Source organism: Benincasa hispida, chromosome 1 (assembly GCF_027475165.1).
Source record: "Benincasa hispida cultivar pf3 chromosome 1, pf3_genome.v1.1, whole genome shotgun sequence".
In the NCBI taxonomy this organism is placed as follows: Eukaryota; Viridiplantae; Streptophyta; class Magnoliopsida; order Cucurbitales; family Cucurbitaceae; genus Benincasa; species Benincasa hispida.
The window spans coordinates 95391822-95406954 of NC_143478.1; the positions used below are offsets into that span (position 1 = coordinate 95391822).

The window sequence follows — 15133 nt, forward strand, 5'->3', positions numbered from 1 at the left end:
GTCATCTTACTCTACAATAAAATCTACAAATATGACCATTTGTGATCCATCATCATATGTATATATGTCAGTTTGGAATTGAAATCATATGCCAAATTGTTGCAGTGATATTTTCCACAAGTCCCTTTTTTCCTAAAAAAAAACAATAAAATAATATTGTCTTGTTTTAAATATAGTATTATTTGTTAAATTTTCATTTTGTTTTTTTTTTTTTTTTGCCATATTAATTTAATATTGTTGACGAATATGAGCTTAAATCAACTAATTAAAGCATAACCCATTGAATAAGAATTTTAAGGTCAAATTTTCTTACCTCTAATTGTTATTGACTAAAAAAGAAAATTTTGAGATTATCTTATTATAAATAAGACCTATGTAAGTGTACATATATGCATGCTCTTTTCCCCGCAACCTACACCCCTACAGAGGTATATAATTTAATATTAAGTTTTTTATTTTCTACATTTTTTTACTATGTTTAAATATAACAAATTCTTTTAGTTGCATTATATTGAAAAGTTTACAAATACATTTTTCTGTTTTTTTCCTAAATATTTTGAAGTATTTCCTCTTAAATGTTCTCCAAAAATACTTTTTAGCATCTAAGATCATCAATAAGTTGTAGTATACTCCCTTTAAAATATTATTTTTTTCAAAGGTGCTTATAGAAAATTTTGATTTTATTTAAAATGTATTTGTTTTTATCAAAAGTTGTTCAAAGCCCACTATAACAATTTTATAACTCTTCAAATCTGAACTTCTTTATATTTTACTACTAAAATGTTTTAATTAATCTTCTCATGAAATTGCCTAGTTGGAATAATTTTAATACATCAAACGGTAAAGTTTTTAAAGATTAAGGACCATTTGCATATTTAGCGCTTTAATTTTTGTATTGTTCTTTTTTTTTTTTTTTCTCAAATCATTATTTTCTTATACTAAAAGCATTATTTAGATAGTTATAATTGGAAGAGCATTTAAATTCTCAACAAAATCATCATAAATCTGACCATGTAAATAATGTGTACTTCCAGTTACTATTTAATTTTATAATTTTACTATCTAATATTATGTTAATTCAAATATTAGTAACACGTGAAATGCATATAATGCTAACTAGAACACATGTAAGATAAAAGAACACGACCCAAAGTTCACTAATTGAAAATTTTTCAATGGGGGCTCTAGGCTCCATCTTAATCATCTTTCTTTTTGGGGTGAAGCAATTAAGCAATAGTTTTAGCTAACTGATTGTCAAGGTTCTTCCTCAGGCTGGCTTCATAATGTCCGGCAAGGGAATCGAAAAGAAATCCGGCGCCGATGCCAACAGCTAAGTCGATAGTATAGTGACCTCTAGTACCCAACAATCTAATGGCTTGGAGAAGGTTGAGGATGTCGAATGTCCAAGCCAACCCCCACCGTCGCATCCGCCGCATGTCCAACGACGCTATCACTGATCCTGCCATGTGACCCGAGTAGAACAAGAAGAACGATACGTTTCCAACTGGAAAATCCATCCCCGATCCCAGAAAACCCTATAATTTATCACAGAAATTCATTTAGAAAACCAAAACCATGTCAACAAAACGGAGACTGAAGATATTGAACTCTAATTTGGTCCTCTACTTTTACGATGCGTTTCAAATTTGCCAATGTACTACTTATTTCCAGTATGTGATTAGAATACATTCTCTAAATTAATAACTTAATATAAATTTAGAAAACAAAATAATTTAACCACAAAAAAGCATTCTAAAAACATGTTGAAAGTTCTTGTCAAGACAAAATAAGCTCAAAACGTTCCAGGAATCAAAATGGACAGTTTAAAAATCTAGAGGTTAAAATGAAACAAGGATAACACATTTAGAAAATAGAAATAATTTTGGTTAAATTAAAAATTTAGTCCTTGCATCTTCAAGTTTAAATCTATTTAGTCTCTAACTTTATAATATCTAATAAGTTTATGAACATTTAATTTTATGTCAAATAAATCCAACTTTAAAGATGTCTAATCAATCCTTCAATTTTCAATTTTCTTGTCTAATATATCCCTAACAAAATACAAAATTTTAAAACACAAACTAGTATATTAGATATACAATTAAATTTTATGTCTAAATGAAACATTTTTTTTATTTTATACCTAGTAGATCTATGAATTACAAACAAAAAATGTTGCATAGATCAATGACTCGATCATTAGACACAAAATAAAAAATTTAAAGACATTAAACGCAAAAGTAAAGTTCAAAAACCTCTAGCGAATACGAAATATTTAAAAAATTAGAGATATATTTGATATCAATATAAAAATTTAAGGACTAAATTTATAATTTAACATTAAAAGATGACCTGAGGGAGTGGAAGTTGGGTGGAGTAGCCTAGAATGCCACGGCAAGTGAAAGTGAACACAGCGGCAAGAGTAGGCCTTAGTCTCCCTTCGATTAGCCAAGTCCATAATATATAGCTTGTTTGCATTCCCACGAACACCTACAATACAAACCTTAATTAATTAAATTTTTCTTTCAATTGGATTTCTTTTCAAGTCTTGGAATATAAAACTATAAACTAATTGAGTTATGTTTCCCTGGTTCAAATTAATGTATTGATTTGTCTTGGTATGTTAAATATAGTAAATAGAGTATTTCAAGGTCATAATGTAAAAAAGAAAAGGAAAAAAAGTCATAACATAAGAAAGTAAATATATATATATATATAATAAAATAATACAATTTTGTTAATATGGCAATTTTTTATTATGATACTGTGGGGCTGCAGTCTAGGTTACACCCAAATTTTTTAAATATAATTAAGTTTAAAACTATAATCCAAACAACTACATTATTAAAAAAAATAATTAACTAAAATTTTAATTTTAAGATGTAAGTTGAGTTGAGAAGACACTTGAAAATAGTTGTCAAAGTCAGCATAGTTCCGTGGTAATTGGTGTTCGCTCGTTCTTTGTTGTTGAAGATTTAAATTTTCATATTTCATTTATTGTATTAAAAAAAAATACATAAAAGTTCTTTTTGAAGTTTTTACAACAATTTTACAAATTTCTTAAAAGTTTTATTAATTTAGTTTTACCTAAATTAATAAACGAAATGGGATTATGTAATTAAGACTCATGAACAAAAATATTGATAATTAATATTCTAAAAATTTGTAAAAAAATTATTGAAATAAAGAAATGAGAATTCTCCTTTCAAAGATATTAAACTACACTATACAAAGTAAATGGGACTTCACAGTTTGAAGTAAAAACACAAACAAAACACAATCAAAAGAGTGAAAAATACAGACAAAATCAACAATTAAACACACGTAAAATAAAAAAAAATTAAAAAAAGCACTCACAATACACAACTGAAAGAAATATTTCTCAAAAATAAGAATCAATTTGAATCCACTTAATAAACGCACAAAGCCATTTAAAACAGCAACAATATATATCAGACTGCACCACCTAACTAACTACCTGGAAAGGGATACCAATATGAGCATAATTCAATAAATATAAGACACCAATTATCATCTGAATATTAACTTTCATGCAATTTTATATCATTTTTTAAATTTATGAAAATTTAATAAAAGCTAAAAATTTTTGGATTGTTGTCTCATTAACCTCTATACTTCAAAAGGGGTTTGTAACACGTTTCAATAATTTAATTTTCATTTATTATTTTTAGTTGAATACTTTGGAAATTTTGTTTTTTTCGTTCAATACTTTGGAAATTATGTTAGTTTTAATAATTTATTATTCTAAATAATTTCAAATTGAAAATAATAGATAATATTAGTCCTCAAATTAACTTAAGTCTTAACTAATTGAAGTCATTATCACTTTGAGGTTCAACCCCTGCATCAAACAAAAGTTCTTAAACATATATATTTCTACAGCAATTAAATTAAAGAAATTAAAACAATGACAGAGACATTTTCAAAAAAAAAATTACACAGACAAAATAAAAAACCTCGGAACGTATATGCATAAGTTCGATTCTCACTCCATATATGGTTAAAAAAAAAGTTAAAATATAAATACAAATTTAGTATCTCAATTTTTAAATATCCAATTTTTGTTCATATGCTCACCATTATAAATTTGGAAAATCAAAATTAATCTTTTATCAAAATTGATTAAATAATAATAATAATTTTATCTTAAAAAAATAGAGAATATATTTTTAAAATTGATACATGAAATGTTAATAGATAATAAAAAATAAAATAAAAAATAAAGTCAAAAAAGTAGTAGAAGAAAAATTAGGTATAGGATATTTAAAAGTAATAGAGTAGATTTCAGTACCAAAATAACACTTCAACCAAAACCAAATGGTACACCCGTCCCCTTTATTATCCATTTGATTTTTTATTTTTATTTTTGAAATTTAAATTTATTTCATCTATATTTTTTATAAAAATTTACATCTTTTCTAAATAGAATAATTAAATTATTAGCCAAATTCCAAAAAAAAAAAAAAAAAATTGAGAGCTACTTTTTTAGTTCTCAAAATTTGATTTTTTTTTTTTAAATTGTTAAAAAGTAAATAAGAAAAAAATTTGGAGTAGAAGTAGTATTCATTCTATTAATTTCCAAAAAAAATTTAAAAAAACATGGTTAGCAATCAAGATCTTAAATGGCTAAGAATCCATTTAAAATGTTGAAAATACAAAATTAAGGTTTAAATCCTATTTTAATTCTTGATCTTTGAATTTTATTCTATTTTAGTCTCTAAACATTAGAAAAACATTTGTTTTAGTCTCTAAACTTTTAAAAAATATTTATTTTATTCCTTACTATTAAAATTATGTTAACATTTTCATATAAATGTGAGGGACCTGATATTTTTGGAGACTAATGTCTCTATGTATTGAGCAAAACAAGGGTGTAAAAATTTTGAACAAAAAATATCTTTTAAATTTTTCAGCTTTGTCATAATATACAAAAGTAAAACTCTAGATCTTAACGTAACTAACTTATTTGCCCTTAAACATCCAAAAATACAAGTCACATCCCAATTTCGTTGAAGAGATAGCAAAATCTTAACATATCATAGACCAAAATAAGTACTTTTTAAAAATTCAATGATTAAAAAATTAATAATTTTAAAAGTTTTGAGACCAAAATAAAACAATATTTAAATTTTAGAGATTAAAAAGGATATTTTTAAAAATTGGAGGACCAAAATATAGCATTATCCACCTAGAATTAAATATTTCCCAATTTTGAGAGTTTGAGGGGCCAAAAATCTGCGTTTTTTTTTTTTTTTCTTTTTACAATAATAATAAAACATTTGACCGAAACTCCGAAAATAAAAATAAATAAATAAACAAAAATTCATACATGCATTAAAAACAAGGCGAACATTGATTGGGGGAGTAAAGTTTGGAGGAAAAAAAGGCTAACCGTATTGAGAGCCGCTAGCAGCGTATTAAGCTCTGACCACGAGGACAGCACGCGATGAAGTGGGCGCGTGATCACAAACCCCAAATCGAACGGTGGAGAAGCCGGCGGAACCATCCGGAGCGTGTACTCCACGTGCATAAAGAAAAGCATACCCAAAGCGAACACACACGGTATCCAATGGTGTTTCACCACGTATACCACGTCCTCCATCGTCCATCTCATACACGACGCTTTCCCGATGGCTTTGTAACAATATCCGCCGCCGTCGCCACCGTGAAAATCCTTATTCGCCATCTTTCCTCCGCCGCAGTCGTTGCCGTTGCCGTTGACGTTTCCGTTTCCGTTGCTGTTTCTATGACGGAGATTGCAGGTTAGAGTGGCAGCACCGTCGAATGCCATCGGAGATCGCTGAGAAGCACATTGAAGGAAGGATCGGAGAGTTTTTATAGACCGGCGTTCGGTGGCGGAGGATTCGAGGAGGAAGTGTACCGGAAATTTTAGAGATCTGAGAATTCTATATAAAAACGTGAAGGAAAAAGAAAAGGGAAGATTCTTAATGAGAAAGTAGGTGAATGATGGGTGTACTGTGTGGTTGAGCGATTGATTTAATAAGCGTCCAACGAAAATTAATCTAAATTAACTTCTAATAATTACCTTGTACTCTCTTGAGAAAATTAAAAATATATTGTATTTTTAAAAATTATTTAAAAAAATATTATACTTTTCAAATTATTTAAAAAAATATTATTGTCGAATTTTGAACCCTCGACCTTTTGATTATTTTTTTTCTTTTTAATTATTTAGACATTCAAACTTTTTCTTTCTTTCTTTCTTTTTAATTTTTCATTTTATAAAAACAATTTCTAAAAATATTTTATTATTTTATTTAAACTCTAAAAAGAATAAATTAAAAAAAATAATATTTCATAAAAATAAAAAGCGTAAATTAAAATATCTCATTTATATAAAAATAATTACAAAATCAATGTGTCCCACAAGACGGACGTCGTCGATTTCGTGTTGGTTGTCGTCGTCGTCTGCAGGCGCTTCATAATATAAATATTCATTATGCTCTCCACGACCCCAACCATGTCCATGCATGTATGAAGACGAAGGACTAACCTCTGAGTCATAATGTCATGAACCAAATGTTGGCATCATCATCATCGGACTAACATAATCAGTTTGACTCTGCATTTGCATCATAGGAGCAATTCTTCCACATTATGAACAACCTCATCAAACTCATCATCTTCCCGAACAGGTCCTCTACGTCTAGGAGTTGGTGGAGAAACAATAGGTATATCGTACATATAATGTATTTCCTCCATATAGCTTTGATTGTCACTACATATAGCAAAAACCTGGTTCAGATCATTCGCAACCTCACAGAGTCTACTGTTATTCGATCTCTGTGAATTATAAAACAATTAGATAATATTTAAAATAAATTTAAATTAAAAATAATTAAATAATATCCATTCATTTACCAGATGACCCACAGTTGCTCCCGGACGAGTGACGTAGCGCCTTGTGATATTATTATACTAATGAATATATTCTTGAGTGACATCTCTATCAAACTGTTCAAGAGAAACCCCCACTGCAATAAACCTTGCACGATAGTGCCACGCACTACCAAATGTGCAACTTTTTCAGACCAATCTCCAGTCCTTAAGTCAATATCATGCAGTACGGGTTCAGTATTACAAGACGATGGGACATCCTGCTGAAAACCGAATTATCTCATCACCTTGTCAGGAATATGCCATTCACCAATGTGAAAACATATGAGAGGACTCATCATCCACCATATGTTTTGACCATTCGTACAAAAATTAGGCAAAGTATGCATATTTGTATGGCTTCCAAATCACCTGAAACACAAAATATTATATTAGAGAATATTAAAGACAAATACAATAAAAATGTGTATAAAATAATCAATTAGGTTCAGTGTAATGTATCTGATCAGGTTGAAGCAGATCAAACATGTATCTATACTACTTGACTACATGTGTGGCTGTCCTAGTCACACAAAATTTGTCTCTCCACTTAAATTTTTAAATTGATAATTTAGAATCAAAATTAACTAGATCAGTGATATAAAAATTAAATTGAATTAAAACAACATACCGAGAACTGTATGGTCATCTAGCTAACTAAGCGTCATTAACATGTTATAGATGTGGAGCCATTGTTGGAAATCACTCCCAAGCCCATAGTTGCAAAAGTATGAGAGTCCCAACTATCTCTCGAACCTCAGGTCTTGTTGCTTTGTATAGTTGTCTATACAACCATGCCAAACATGCTCCACCCTACAAATACCATCCCGCATCATAGAGGTTAGCTAATAATGGCAAGAACATCAAGTGAACAAAATGACTTGATTTATCGGAAAACAGACTTCCACCCATCATTTTGTAGTATATATGCTCGTACATATCTTATGACGATTTCCTCGTCTACATCATTTGTGAGCTCACGGAATTTTGTTCCTAACCATATCAAACTTAATCTCGATCCTTTAATCTTGTCGGCAGGTGGGGTCGCACCGAGGTACAGTTGACAAACTTGTGACCAGTCATCGTACATCACTCCGGTGATCGGCTCACCGTCAACAGGTAACCCCAACAACACTTTTATGTCTTGTAGAGTGATAGTACACTCTCCAACAGACATATGAAATGTATGCGTCTCGGGCCTCCATCTCTCGACCAAGGCTGTGATCAGATGCTAGTCCAACTGAATAAATCTCAATCTGGCAACCCCATTGAATCCAGATGTACGCAGTAGTGGTAGTATTCGAGGGTAGAGCGGGATAGTGTCTCTTGACACCTGCAATATATTTTTCCTCTCGCCATACAATAGATGATCGATGAATGGACTGGTTCTGGGTTTAAAACCATGATCTGAAAGAAAAAAAAATTATTTCTCAATTAAAAAATATTTGTTTCAAAGAATAATGTACAATTTAATTAACTTAATTAAATAATGTAAAACTAAATTAAAAGAATATACAATAAAAGTATCTACACTTAATTAAATAAACATGATAAAAGAAGTATTTATTTCTCAATTAAAAGAATAATGTATAACTTTATAGATTACAATAAAAAAATTGAATATACAATAAATTATAATAAAAAAATTGAATATACAATAAAATGAATATATAATAAATATATATTTATTTTTCAATCTCTAACTATCTGGAGCCTATCTTAATAATGAAGGACACTTCCTTCGATTATGGCCTAACTGATTACAAAATCCACATCGTTGTCGAGTGGCTAGTTCTGTCCAATCTCGTTGTGATAACGTGAACTTTTCGGTCTATCAGGTTTTCTCAACAATGATGGATCAGGATGTAAGACGGGCATATTAGGGTGCGTGATCCAGTAATCTTCATGCGGTACAGGTTGAAATTGAAGAGAGTAACATTCAGCATACATTGACAATTTATAGTAGTCTTCAATAAAGTCTTCATAGTTCATGTTAAAATGTGAGCAAACGGCCATAAAATGCGAGCATGGAATGTCGAATGCTTGCCACTTGTTACATGAACAATAGCGCTCGGACCTGTTTAGCCTCAATATTTGAACGTTTCTTTCTTTGGCATTGAGACTATGACGTTCAGTCTTCACATGAAACACACCTTCATATGATTGTACTTTATGTTTACTAGATCTTGCAGCCCATTTATTTATTTTTTTGTGTGCGTACCTGGATTTTTATTCCACTTAGTATTATAAAATATGTTTGAAATAAATTGTTAATAACATATATATATATATAATAATATTTACTGGGTGTATTTATCTTGACGTTCCAATGCATCCCTTATTTCTTCTCTTCTTTTCTCGAAATAATTCACGCATTTCAAGAATGTTATCTGAGCCAGAGCATTTATAGGCAACATTCGAGCTTCTTTGAGGACTCCATTTATGCACTCTGATAGATTTGTCGTCATCCACTCATATCTGAATCCTCCATCATGTGCTTGAGTCCACTACTCTAAACTAATGTTGTAAAAAAAAACTCAGACAGCTCCGATTTATTCCTTTGATATCTTCAATTGCTTTATTAAACTTTCGAATTTGAAACTGATACCCGGCACGATAAACATAATTTTTCAATGAATTAAATTTATACTTTTTATTGAAGTTGCTGATGATATGTCGTAATTAGAAACGATGGTGACATTTCGGTCCCATCCAACCATTTACTGGATTGTTCACTACTGCGATTATACCAGCATGTCGATCTGAAATTAAACACACTTCTTTCTGTGTTACAATTTGTTTCAAGTATTTCAGGAACCATCCCCATGAGTCTACGGACTCTTCATCAGCAACGGAAAATACAAGTGAAAGAAGATGGCCATTGGAGTCAACTGATGTAGCAATCAACAATTTTTCTCTATATTTTCCGTACAAGTGTGTACCATCTATCTGAATTATCAGCCGACATTTATTAAAAGCTTCTATACAAGGATCAAATGCCCAAAATACAGAAGTTAGGATAACATGGCCTTCAGTAAGCATTTTAACTCTCTACTCTACACGTTTCCGGATTGGTCTGCTTAACCATATATAACCACCTGGGTAACAATTTGTAAGACTCATCCCAATCACCGAACACTTTAGCCAACGCTTTTCTTTTGCCCTCTCATACCCTATGGTAAGGAACATGATATCTAAACTTTGATTTGATGTAGATTGCAGTTGTGCATAGATGGTTTTTCTCTTACGACATCATAGAACTCTAGTGCAATCATTGATAAATCCAATTGCACATGACTTTGATTTAGTTCTGAATAAAAACATGTATGCAGCTCATCGTACTTAGTGATCTCGAACAAGCCATGCGATTTTTTCTTTATTGCACGAAGTCTCCACTTGGAACCTTCCTCCCACTTCTTACACCGAATTGTCCAAATCGTCGATGTCAATTCAACAACCTCATATGGTGTGTGACATTTTATTGCAAAACATTTGACCACGTATTGTAGCATTTCCTTGTCTTTACAAATCATCCCTTTATACAATTGAGTATTGTCAACGTCCACAAGGGCTATAATTGGGTCATGTTCTCGAATGTTATCCAGTACATTCATATCCAAATCGTTGAATGTATCTGAAAGCATCTCATGTTCACGACCATCGAAATCCAACTCTTCAAATTCATCATCCGTTTCAGTTCTGAAGTCTCTATACAGGTTGTTAGCCGTCATATCTTCATTATCACATGGCGATGCAACTGACTCCGGATCAGGATCAATACATTGAGTTGGATCTTCAAACTGGCTAAATTATGTAGTCTATATATTATTTCTATCTGATTTGTTCCTATATCTACACTAAGTAACATCCCAACCATTTCAATGAATTGTTCAAATACAATTCCACTTTTCACATTTATGCTAAAACTCCCACTTGGTGGTTGATCATAGTCAACTCCATCAATATCATCAATCATATTACCATTTGTAAACAACAAAAATCTCAAGCATTTGCCTGCCATTTTCTTAAAAAAAAAAAAAAAAAAGACAAATATCAACTTTTTGTATTATACCTTTTATAAGAAGTATATTAAAAAATATTAAACTTTTAAAAAAATCACAATAATTTTGTATTATACTTTTTATAAGAAGTATATTAAAAAATCACAATAATTTTGTATTAAACTAAAAATATTAAACTTTTTAATTTATAAACATAAACTTTTTAAGTTTTATGAAGATCAAATTTTTAAGCATAACAATAAATCAAACATTTTATAATTATTTTAAAACATAACAATAAATTAAACTTTTTATAACTATTTTTAAACATAACAACAAATTAAAACTATTTTTTTCAAATTTAATACAAAATAAAAAATTAAATTAAATTAAACCTTTTCAAACTATTTTAAACTACATTTTCAAAGTTAATACTAGAAAAATCAAATATCATAAGAAATATATTTAAAAAAATCACAATAATTTTGTATTAAACTAAAAATACTAAACATCAACTTTTTAAACTATAAACATCAACTTTTTAAACATAACAATAAACTAAATATTTTACACTATAAACATCAAAGTTAATATTAAAGAAATCAAATTAAAGAAATCAAATATCATAAGAATAAAATAAACTTTTCAAACTATACTAAACTTGTTAACTATCACAATAATTTTGTATTAAACTATAAATACCAACTTTTTAAACATAACAATAAATTAAACATTTTAACACTATAAACATCAAAGTTAATACTAAAGAAATCAAATATCATATGAATAAACTAAACTTTTCAAACTATACTAAACTTTTTAAACTATACTAAACTTGTTAACTATCACAATAATTTTGTATTAAACTATAAATATCAACTTTTTAAACATAACAATAAACTAAACATTTTAACACTATAAACATCAAAGTTAATACTAAAGAAATCAATTATCATATGAATAAACTAAACTTTTCAAATATCATAAGTTCAACCCACAGATTCGACAGTAGTTCTCTTTTTTCCTTCAAAGTGACAACGTTCACCTTTTTTTCCTGTTATTTGTTATCTGGCAACAACTACAAAAAAAAATAGAAAAAAATTAGAATCTATAAGAAAATAATAATATAAGAACAAAAATAAAATTTATAATTATTCTTAAAAAATAAAAAATTAATAGAATAACGAACTAGTATAGTTTGTGATCAAGGTTGTGTGAGAAAAATTTGTATAAATTTGTATCAAACGAAATAGAAGAAGAGAAATGGAAATGGAAAGCAGTGAGTTAAAAAATGGGAGGAGAGGGATATTAAGAAAAAGAGAAATGGAAACAAAAAGCAAATGGGAGGAGAGAGATGATTTCGAAGGGCAGTGAGCAATTAGTAGAGGAAGAGACAGATGATTTCAAGGCAGTGAGCAAGAGATGATTTCGAAGGGCAGTGAGCAAGAGATGATTTTCGAAGGCAGTGAGCAAGGGAATGAAAATTGGGGTTTAAAAACACATAGGTTGAGTGTTCAACACTCGACCCACGGGTTGCAAAATTAAAGGTGGTGGTTGAGGGAGGCAGGGCATGCATTTAAAGTTGCCCAGATTCCTTGGTCAACAGCGGCAAGCACGGCAGCGGCAGCAGTAGAGGGTGGCAGCGATGGGATAGGTCATGGTGCTTGTCGAGGGTTGAACTTTCGACCTACATAAGTCGAATGTTCAACGTTCAACAAGTCTTGCTTGTCGAGGATTGAACTTTCAACTTATGTAGATCGAAAGTTCAACCTTTGACAACTCTCCATGCAAACACTTTTTCCACTTTCTCCAAGTTCATCGAGTTCTCAACCTTCGACCTCCATTTTCGTTCGAATTCTCAACCCTCGACTTCTAGCCTCGAACAGACAAAACAACCATATTTCTCTAATTAGTTTCAAAACTACCATATTTTTCTAATAACTTTTCAAAACTACAATATTAGAATAAAAGATCCTCTTTAACTCGCTATTCACTCTATCAATTTAATTTATTAATTTAGGCATATGTTTGGTAATCATTTTGATCTTTTGTAATCATTTTATTTTTTATTTTTTATTTTTAAAAATTATGTTTATTTTCTCCTCTTTTGTACAATGATTTGAATTTTTGTTAAGCAAAATGGTTGAATTCTAAACTAAATTACAAAAACAGAAACAAGTTTTTAAGATCCACTTTTTCTAGTTTTCAAATTTTTGTTTGGTTTTTTAAATCAGTAGATGGACAAGGAAGAAATTTGGAGCTCGAAATAGTATGTATGGGCTTAATTTTCAAAAATAAAATACTAAAAACGAAATGGTTGCCAAATGGGGTCTTTTTTGTTTTTTATTTTTGAAAATTAAGCATATTTCATCCTCATTTTTACCATGATTTGCATCTTTCTTAAGTATAATGCCTAAATTCTTAGCCAAATTCTAAAAACAAAATCAAGTTTCAGTGGTCACTCTATAAGTTATAATAATTGTTTGAGAAAAATAATTTTTCAGCCTAAGCATTGGGTATAGTTTTTATTTGGTCCGTAAGTTTCAAAATATTATACTATATCTTTACCTTTGAATTTTACTATAATTTTTGTTTGTTCCTAAATATCTTGATTGTAAACTATAATAATTATTTCGACGACACTTTGAAATTTTGATGTAAGGTTAAATCATTGATTTAGTTCATAAACTTACATGCCAATAGGTTAACGAAATTTCTAAAAGTAGCTAAGAATTTAACTATTTAAGAAGATGAAAATCATGGTAAGAAATTGAGAGAAAATAGACTTAATTTTTAAAAATAAAAACTAAATAGTAATTAAAATCTTAATTTAGCTTTCTAAAACATCAATGTAGAGTGGATAACTTATAATGGAAGCTATTAAAGGTTTGCAACTTACTAGGGTTTCAAAATTTGTATGTAAAATTATATTGTTCTCTCATTTTTGGCTTAGTTAAGATTGTTGTAACTTTTAAAATAATTGATGGTAATTATGCTTTTATAAAAATTAACTAAATTAATATTTGATAAATTTTAGCTTGAAACTGAAAAAGTAGATTATAGTATTTTGTAAATAAACACCCAGATCTCGTTTGGTAACCATTTGGTTTTTCGTTTTTGTTTTTGAAAATTAAGCCTATTCCATCACATTTTTTTATAATGATTTACATTTTCTTAAGTACAATGGTTGAATTCTTAGCCAAATTTTAAGAAAAAAAATATTTTCAAAGCAACTTTTTTTTAATTCTCAAAATTTGGCTTGATTTTTAAACCACAACAAATGAAGAAATTTGGAGATGGGAGTAGAGTCCATAGACTTAATTTTTAAAAACAAAAACAAAAAATAAAATGGTTACCAAACAGAACCTAAATTATTTGTTTTAGATATAATACCAAGATAGACCTATTATTAAAATTTGCATTTCTTATAATTTATAATTTTAAATAATGTTTTATAATGATATATTTTGTATATTTTATTAGGTGAGAAAGAAATAGATATATAAAATAAATATTAATTCTAAATAACAAAATCAAAAATTAAAAATTAATAAAAAAAATATATGATTTTAAGAGTACAATTTAAAAGCTAGTAGGAAACTGATTTTGAAATTGGTGTGAAATGAACGTATTTTTAAAATTGATTTTTACCAAATATGGTTAAGATGTTTTTATAATCACTTTTATCTCTCTCAAAATCATTGGAAAAAATAATATCTAAAGTTGAGTGGTGGTTTGTACAATTCCCCTATCATCTGAAAATCTAAACTAACAAGCCTTTTATTAATTTTTAACAAAAAATTGGACTCTAAATTTATATTCATTTGAATTCTAACTTTCAAAATTTGTATTCATTTGAATTCTAAACTTAGATTAAATCTTAAATTTAAATTAATATTACACTATTTATTTTATGTTAAATTTTCATTCGCCCACTGATTTTGATGAGAAAGAGAGAAAAGAAAAGAGGGGAAAAAAAACAGCAAATCTACATAAACTCATTTCAAGAAAATAAAATTTTACACAAAAGTATGTTTCACTAATTCATTAATGAACAATAAAATAAATTTATGCACAAATTTTTTTTTAAAAATAATAATAGTGAAAGCTTGTAATGATCAATTTTATATCCACGTTTATTTTATAATAAAATGAATCCATAAAACAAAATCTTCTTAGTAAGAATTTTTAGAGAGTTAAATTCTAACCTTTTT

The 15133-nt window shown here is 28.8% G+C and overlaps 1 protein-coding gene across 1 annotated transcript; it reads right to left on the reverse strand.

Moving 5' to 3' along the window:
• Positions 1–1014: 1014 nt before the first annotated feature.
• LOC120079142 (phosphatidylcholine:diacylglycerol cholinephosphotransferase 1-like) lies at positions 1015–6076 on the reverse strand. The gene is made up of 3 exons (XM_039033333.2): positions 5414–6076; positions 2353–2490; positions 1015–1535 (listed from the first exon to the last, which is right to left on the reverse strand). The coding sequence occupies exons 1-3, from the start codon at positions 5810–5812 to the stop codon at positions 1227–1229; spliced, it is 846 nt and encodes a 281-aa protein (XP_038889261.2). The 5' UTR covers positions 5813–6076; the 3' UTR covers positions 1015–1226.
• Positions 6077–15133: the final 9057 nt, after the last annotated feature.

Bases quoted from the DNA above. Each gene is read 5' to 3' on its own strand.
- LOC120079142 (XM_039033333.2), bottom strand. From the start codon at position 5,812: ATGGCATTCGACGGTGCTGCCACTCTAACCTGCAATCTCCGTCATAGA. The intron at 2,491-5,413 runs GTTAGCCTTTTT...TTTGTATTGTAG, and splicing joins TGCTAGCGGCTCTCAATACG to GTGTTCGTGGGAATGCAAAC. The intron at 1,536-2,352 runs GTCATCTTTTAA...GATAAATTATAG, and splicing joins CCCAACTTCCACTCCCTCAG to GGTTTTCTGGGATCGGGGAT.